Source organism: Acipenser ruthenus, chromosome 11, assembly GCF_902713425.1.
Source record: "Acipenser ruthenus chromosome 11, fAciRut3.2 maternal haplotype, whole genome shotgun sequence".
Lineage (NCBI taxonomy): Eukaryota > Metazoa > Chordata > Actinopteri > Acipenseriformes > Acipenseridae > Acipenser > Acipenser ruthenus.
This window is the reverse complement of record NC_081199.1, coordinates 7861092-7869434: the sequence shown is the minus strand read 5'-3', so window position 1 is coordinate 7869434 and position 8343 is coordinate 7861092. Positions and strand designations below refer to the sequence as shown.

General features: G+C 36.1%; 1 protein-coding gene across 18 annotated transcripts in view; it reads left to right on the top strand.

Moving 5' to 3' along the window:
* The first annotated feature begins 405 nt into the window (after window positions 1-405).
* The window catches only part of LOC117426750 (ataxin-2-like), a 29378-nt gene continuing 21440 nt past the window's right edge, over window positions 406-8343 (top strand). For 12 of the 18 annotated variants that reach the window (XR_004663932.2, XR_004663930.2, XR_004663929.2 and 9 more), the window contains exons 1-6: window positions 406-843; window positions 4322-4358; window positions 6181-6240; window positions 6416-6487; window positions 6578-6728; window positions 8019-8033. Coding sequence is in view for 6 of the 18 variants with exons in the window: in XM_034925330.2 (XP_034781221.2) it covers window positions 725-843; window positions 4322-4358; window positions 6181-6240; window positions 6416-6487; window positions 6578-6728; window positions 8019-8033 (454 nt within the window). In the remaining 12 variants the exon portion in view is untranslated. The remainder of the gene's footprint in view (window positions 844-4321; window positions 4359-6180; window positions 6241-6415; window positions 6488-6577; window positions 6729-8018; window positions 8034-8343) is intronic. The other 6 variants (XR_004663933.2, XR_004663931.2, XM_034925333.2 and 3 more) reach the window with 3 other exon arrangements.

Genomic DNA, 8343 nt, shown 5'->3' with positions numbered 1-8343 from the left:
GGGAGCTGATATTTTTACTATAGAATAATATACTATGTTTTTTTTTTTTCTCTCATACAAAGAAAAATTAAACAAAATATACGTCTTTGCTTTTTTGTTTTTTTTCTGTGACAGTCACTCACTGAACACTTCTACCGGCTCACGTGGTAGACACAGCACAACCAGTGTCCATAATCTTCCGACTTCCTGTAAATAGTTCCCCTGGTCAGAACAATGTTCACACGGCAAAAAATAAACTGGCAACCGAAAGTAGCTTTAGGGAGAGTGGTTTTAATTTTAAAAAGTACTCAATTTCTTGTAATCTGTGCTCCCTGAGAACTGTCACTGCGCAGAACGGTGAATTAGTTGTATGTACGCAGCGCTGCGCCCTGATTATATCCATACGCGGTTTTTTTTTTGTCTCTTTTCAGACTGTTTTGGTCTCTTCGCTGATAGCAACTAAGAGAGAAACCGAGAGTGTTCAAAATCCTGTTTATTGCAATTAAATAAATTTAAGACACAATTAAAACAGGAATTAATATTAATATTAAGTAACCCAATAATTATTGGCATACTTTACATTTTAAGAAAACATAAATATAGATTTTTCTTTTAATTTGTATAATAATATATATAATATATATACATTATATTGAACCATTTGTAATATTATTATTTTAAATATTTTTTGCTGTTCTTTTGAACACAAAACAGTTAATACGTTTTTGTTTATGGGATCATCATCATGTCAATGAAGCAGGCCGGCGGTAACCGAAAACCCGGCAACAGCAGCAGCGGCGGCCCGGCTGCGGCCTCTGGCGCCGGGGGAAGCGGGGGGAGCGGCGGACGGCAGAACATGGGCAGGTCGGTGCATTTCTGCTATCCATCTGACAGCTCACGAGGAACCTCCTTGAGCTTAGGTTTTTTTGACAAGTCTTTTTCTACACTGTGGTACAGTTAAGGGCGCGTCTGGGTGGCAATTAAAGTTTTTTTTTATTGTTGTCAAATGAATGTAAATAATTATAATAACGACATGGCCTACCCTAGCTCTCCAGGCCGCGCTCACTCTTTGGTTTCGCTTCGTGATATCGCTGCAGCAACGCACTTTGTATTTATGTACGATATTTTGTATTGTTTTATTTTTAAAGGATGCGTGACATTCAGATGGCTTCTAACATTTCACACACACACACACAAAAAAACTATTTTCAGCCGGTCTCTTTAGGGGCAGCTAGATTGCGACACACTGTCATTTAAAATGTATTTTAATTACAAATGTAATTTATAATAAAACGTGCAATAACACCTCAGAAAAGTGCTGTCATATTTATAATTTAAGCAATCTCTTAAAACAAATGTGACAGTATTTTGTGGTGATATGCATGGTTGTCTGTAGCAGAATAAGATACATTTCTTTATATAAAATGTATACTTCTGTACTGTATTTAGCTGTATATGTAAGTGTGAAATAAATACTTCCATGGCATATAGACTGTACTTGTATTTTTGCCTACATAAATGCTGCAAGTTGCATCCTAGATTAATGAAAATACAACCGCACAGTATTTTTATTTATTGCCAAAGTTATCATCATGGAAGTTTTCAGAATCCATTTAAAATAATACAACTGCGTGCTGTTTTGTGTTGTGTAATTACCCGCTTGTAATAGCGGCAGGGTGGAAAGGTTGTGTTAGACCTAAGCATTGCATTCCGGTGTCATGAATTGGAATCTCTGCAGAAAGAGGCAGGCCCGGCCGATCACGAGTGACAGGACTCACGTGGGCTGCGTTAGATACAAGATGTTGGGCTATAAAGAAACGCTAGGGCTTAAATTACAGAATTGGCCATTCATCACGAATCGTACCAGATAATGTTTAAAAACGAATCGGAGATCACAGGTTAATGGCTTGATGCCTGTCCTTAGTGTTGGGGCTTTAAACTACGGAATGCTGACATTGTAAGGTGCTTTTCTTTATTATTATTTAGATATACTATGTATCGTCTTAAATTTCAAGTAAAATTAGATCAGCGGTGCTTTGCAGGACAGCAGAGAGGTAATCTTAGGTTGTTTTCCACTGGTGCTATTTTTTTTTTAAATAGCCATTATTTAACTGTATTAATGAGTATAAAACGTGTCTTCCATGATAGACTGTGCTGTGGAACTAGTGGTATAGCAGAAAGATTGCACTGGCAATATTTCTAGAGAAATATTCAAATGTATTCTTTCCAAAACAATTCCCAATTTACTATGACAGCCTGCTGAGAGCAAATTGCTTGGAAAACCAGAGCAAAGTGTAATGTAATGTTATGGTAACAGCAGGGAGCTAATGCCTTGGGTTAGCCATACATAGTGATCTGATTTTAGCAGAATACTTTGTTACTGCCAGCCAGGAGCAATTTACCTGGATTAGTGGACCAAAGTGTTACATTCTTCTACTGCTGCTGGTGTAGGAAACGATGTGACTGGACATTTTACAGTGAAACCTAGATCTTAATGCTTGGAGTTTTAATGCCAAGCGTTGATAATCACAGGGAAGATATTTCCATGCAACTATTGCCTGATTTGGAGTTTTGCACATGCAACATAATAAAAAATAATCATTAATTTTCTCTTCCTTCTTATGTTAGTACAGAAATGACTGCATAAAATGGGAGCTACAGTGCCTTGCGAAAGTATTCGGCCCCCTTGAACTTTGCGACCTTTTGCCACATTTCAGGCTTCAAACATAAAGATATGAAACTGTAATTTTTTGTGAAGAATCAACAAGAAGTGGGACACAATCATGAAGTGGAACGAAATTTATTGGATATTTCAAACTTTTTTAACAAATAAAAAACTGAAAAATTGGGCGTGCAAAATTATTCAGCCCCCTTAAGTTAATACTTTGTAGCGCCACCTTTTGCTGCGATTACAGCTGTAAGTCGCTTGGGGTATGTCTCTATCAGTTTTGCACATCGAGAGACTGAAATTTTTGCCCATTCCTCCTTGCAAAACAGCTCGAGCTCAGTGAGGTTGGATGGAGAGCATTTGTGAACAGCAGTTTTCAGTTCTTTCCACAGATTCTCGATTGGATTCAGGTCTGGACTTTGACTTGGCCATTCTAACACCTGGATATGTTTATTTGTGAACCATTCCATTGTAGATTTTGCTTTATGTTTTGGATCATTGTCTTGTTGGAAGACAAATCTCCGTCCCAGTCTCAGGTCTTTTGCAGACTCCATCAGGTTTTCTTCCAGAATGGTCCTGTATTTGGCTCCATCCATCTTCCCATCAATTTTAACCATCTTCCCTGTCCCTGCTGAAGAAAAGCAGGCCCAAACCATGATGCTGCCACCACCATGTTTGACAGTGGGGATGGTGTGTTCAGGGTGATGAGCTGTGTTGCTTTTACGCCAAACATAACGTTTTGCATTGTTGCCAAAAAGTTCGATTTTGGTTTCATCTGACCAGAGCACCTTCTTCCACATGTTTGGTGTGTCTCCCAGGTGGCTTGTGGCAAACTGTAAACAACACTTTTTATGGATATCTTTAAGAAATGGCTTTCTTCTTGCCACTCTTCCATAAAGGCCAGATTTGTGCAGTATACGACTGATTGTTGTCCTATGGACAGAGTCTCCCACCTCAGCTGTAGATCTCTGCAGTTCATCCAGAGTGATCATGGGCCTCTTGGCTGCATCTCTGATCAGTCTTCTCCTTGTATGAGCTGAAAGTTTAGAGGGACGGCCAGGTCTTGGTAGATTTGCAGTGGTCTGATACTCCTTCCATTTCAATATTATCGCTTGCACAGTGCTCCTTGGGATGTTTAAAGCTTGGGAAATCTTTTTGTATCCAAATCCGGCTTTAAACTTCTCCACAACAGTATCTCGGACCTGCCTGGTGTGTTCCTTGTTCTTCATGATGCTCTCTGCGCTTTAAACGGACCTCTGAGACTATCACAGTGCAGGTGCATTTATACGGAGACTTGATTACACACAGGTGGATTCTATTTATCATCATTAGTCATTTAGGTCAACATTGGATCATTCAGAGATCCTCACTGAACTTCTGGAGAGAGTTTGCTGCACTGAAAGTAAAGGGGCTGAATAATTTTGCACGCCCAATTTTTCAGTTTTTTATTTGTTAAAAAAGTTGGAAATATCCAATAAATTTCGTTCCACTTCATGATTGTGTCCCACTTGTTGATTCTTCACAAAAAATTACAGTTTCATATCTTTATGTTTGAAGCCTGAAATGTGGCAAAAGGTCGCAAAGTTCAAGGGGGCCGAATACTTTCGCAAGGCACTGTACATAAATACAGTTGACAAGATTGTGTGCCTTATTGCATTTTATTTGATATTTCAGAGGGCGCAACAGCGGAAAAGGTCCTCCCTCAGCTACGGTAAGTACACATTGTAGTTTATTTTTTTTTATTAACTTATTAAAATTCATTCTACACCGAACTGAAGAGATGTAGTCTGATCTGTAAATTTTGGAGATGACAGCAAGGGTTACCAGATGGAAATCCAGTCCATTCTGTATTGGAAATGACCCGTTATTTGAAATTTTTGCTGAGCAAAATTGAATCAGTTGAGCAATTAAAAACTGCCATACAAAAAAAACAGTGTGTGTATAATATAAAACAAATGTGAGCTTTGTGCGTAATCCTCTGAAGAATCACACTGCTAAAATGTGCTTGTTAAATCTTTGTTTAGGTACTGTTCTGCTTTCTGTATTGTCTCTTATTATGGCTGTCAAATTTTGAACCTCCTGTCAATTCTTTTTTTAAATATATGAAAAATGACAAAGTGTATACATTTTTAATCTTAACTTTTTGGCAGTAAAGGTGATTAAGATGCTTCAGGCTGTGTTTAATATCTAGCCTATTTGACTACTGAAAGGCACAGATTGTTATTAATTCTGTAAGTGAAAAAACATATCTTGAAACATTTAAACAAGTTTATAATGTACAATGCACTCCATGGCCTTCGCAGAGTTCTATGGTGTGTTTATTTCTGGCATGTATAACGCCATTCAGTATGCGTAGGACTTTGTTCTTCAAGGTCATAAGGTCATAGAGAATTTAACAGGCCATGCCCCCCCCTACCATGTGAGTCACTTGGTCTTGATTTATACTGGGCATATGCCAAGAGGCGGCAACTTTTTCTTATGCAATTAAAGAGAAGTAACATGTGCCAGTTGGCTTCACTGAAGGTAAATGTATTATATTTTTAGTAAAACCAAGTTATTTTCAAAAAGTGCTGGGTAGATAAACAACTGAGGCTTTTACTGCGATTTTTGTATTTAGGAAAAGGTACAAATTATTGCCTATGGAATTATAAACAGTATCTTGTTCCTTCAACAAGAGGGTTTAGTACTGCTTGAGATGGTGTAGATTGGTTTACAAGTAAAGGTTGGTCAGTTTCAAATACTTTTCTTTTTTTTAATTAATTTTTTTTTTTTTTTTTTTACAAAACATACTATCTGGCTACTGTATTTTGCCAGTCAGCACATGTGCACTGTATCTGAATTAAAATGCTCAATTCTGAATTTACCCCATTTCAAATGCACAATCTAATCAAATTAAAAATACCTATATGACGAATAGAATTTATAAAGGAAATAAAGGCAAAAATATATAAACCACAACTACTGCGTAATGATTAACACATTTTTCTGCTTTATCAACCTTGTCAAATTTTCTGCAGAATCAGCATATTAAGTGGAAATCTGAACCTGCCTTGCAAATGGAAAGAGTTTAGCTAGGGAAAAACAATTTCCAGTGGTGAATTATTTTTTGTAGAAGAGTAATTTCATACTGTGTATTATGAAGGGTCATGAACCTCATTTCTGATTTGATTTAGCAAATCTCTTATTGATGTTTTCTATATATTTTGCATATCACATTTCTGTAATAGATTTTGCCAGCTGCTATAAAGTTGGTTTACTGTACAATGTTTTGTCTGTTTTACTGTTGGAGATGGCTTAGGAGGTAATTGTGGTCAAAGTACTTAAAATAATACTGGCGTTTAAAATTCAGAGATGAGTGAATATCTGGAAGAAGCACAGAGTTGTGGTATTCCTGTTACATTTCAGCTCTGAATTCCTTTTGTTTATGTAATACCCTTTGATTACAATCACAGCAGTGTAAAAATTCAGTGTCCCATTATAATTATAAGCCAGCACTTTAGTCATGTGGTGTACCCTTTAATGTCATTTTCCAGATTCCTTTTGATGGGGTTTATGCAAACATGAGGATGGTACATGTCCTAACATCAGTTGTAGTAAGTACCATATTTGTTAGGGGAGGTTACTTGGTGGTTCTAGAAGGTTAGCCAAATTATATTAAAAAAAAAAAATGTCTTGCACAAGCAAATTTGAATTGTTAAACAGCTGTAGTAGCACTGTTTTTTGCAAAGTAGGAAACATGATGTTTGCATTACTTTTTTTCTTTTCTAGGGAACGAAATGTGAGTTAAAAGTAAAAAATGGAGTTATTTATGAAGGAGTTTTTAAAACCTACAGTCCCAAGGTAAGGATGGGTGTTGGGCTCTTTGCATTTGATCTTGTTTTCTATAGACGGTGGAGTTTCAGCAGATAATTGTGCACTCTTGCATTTCAGTGTGATTTGGTGCTTGACGCTGCTCACCGCAAGAGTCCAGACGCTGGTCTGTGCCCAAAGCGTGAAGATATTCTGGAGAGTATCATTTTTAAGGCATCTGATGTCGTTGTGGTGCAGTTTAAAGATGTAGACTTAAATTATGCAAGAAAAGGTAAGCATATAAATGTTACTAATGTTTAATGAGGGCCAGTCTTACCATGTTCCAATTAGGGGTGTGCTGATGTTTTAAGTAATTGCCTTTAAGAAGTATTTGTCGGCAGGTATTAAATAAATCAAAACACACCTATTGATGAATGTGTTGATTTCAAAACAAGAAAGCTGCCCTTCTCCCACCTTTTTATAATTGAGTACCAATCAATGGCAGCTAACTTCTGCACTGAGTGTTTAAAAAGCCGTTTGGAAGCTAATTTTCCTCTTGTATCAAAAGGATAAAAGAAAGGTCGCTTCTGAAATCTAAATTAGTTTTAGTTTGTTTGATCACGACAGGTTTTATAGAAATAACGCTGTCAGATTGTTATTGATTGACTGTAAAGCAAATTATTGATTTCTATCCGCTAACCCTGAATTGGAATGGCCCTATAGGACTGAAATTGCCCAATCCTGGCTTAATTTTTTTATTGTTTAATTCACTTACAGTGGACTCCCGTTTTTTAAATTATTATTATTACATTTTTTTTTAATGATTTGATTTATGTTCTTAGAAAATAAAATGCATTCACGGCTGCAAAAAGATTTTATCAAAATATATATAAATAAAAAGGGAGGTAAATGATAAATATACAAAATCAGTAACACGATAATGATCAGAACTCTTGCAACCCTCTCTCTTGTCAGTTGAATTCCTCAGTTCTTGTCCTCATTAAAATGCATACAGAACAAGATAAAATGTTTGGCATAATTGGGTTTGGTAATAACAACATGCTAAAAGTCTTATCTTTGTAACCAGTCCCCCTTGTTGGCTGGTGAAGTAGAGGGAGTCCACTGCTACATAAATTCATTATATATTTATAATGTGTTCAGTTCCTCCTACTTTAAATTATATTGTATTGCATTTTTATAAGTTTACCTAGTTTTCGATTTTATAAGCACTGAGTGGGTTGTTATTGTTGTAAGCAGCAGGACCCCTTACACATCCTTATCATTCTCCACAACATTAGTGAACTGGGACTGAATGAACTAAAGTGCTGACTGTCCTTGTTATACGACAGCATTGAATGTGGAAGAAAAGTTAATTCTTCAACATTATTATCCTTCTTGCAACGGCTAAGTCAGCAAGTGTGAATATGAAGTTTTAACATGCAAGACTGATGAAGTACAGATACCAAGTTTGTTACAGTTTACAGCAATATAGTTAGTGGGTTAATACATTACTGTTTATTTAAAGTGCTCAATTGTCCACTGAATCTGTTTCTTAATTTCTTTCTCTTTGTAATCAATATAGTTTCTTCAGAAACAGGTAATATATGACTTTGTTTTACACTCTTTCACTTTTCCTTTTTCTGTGCATTTAATACTATTTTGGGTATCGCGTAAATAGGCCTTCCTAACTGCCTGACCTTCAATAAAGCACCAAAATATTTTTTTTTAACCAAATGTAAATTAGGAAAGGTATACCCTATATACATTCCTAATTCAATTGATTACAATTATAGTTGGAATTATTTCCAATATTTAAACTATTATACCATAGTATGCAGAAATCTAAAAATGTTGGTAAAAAAAAAAAGAAAAAAAGGCAAAGTTAAATGATAGTACAATCTTTGTAA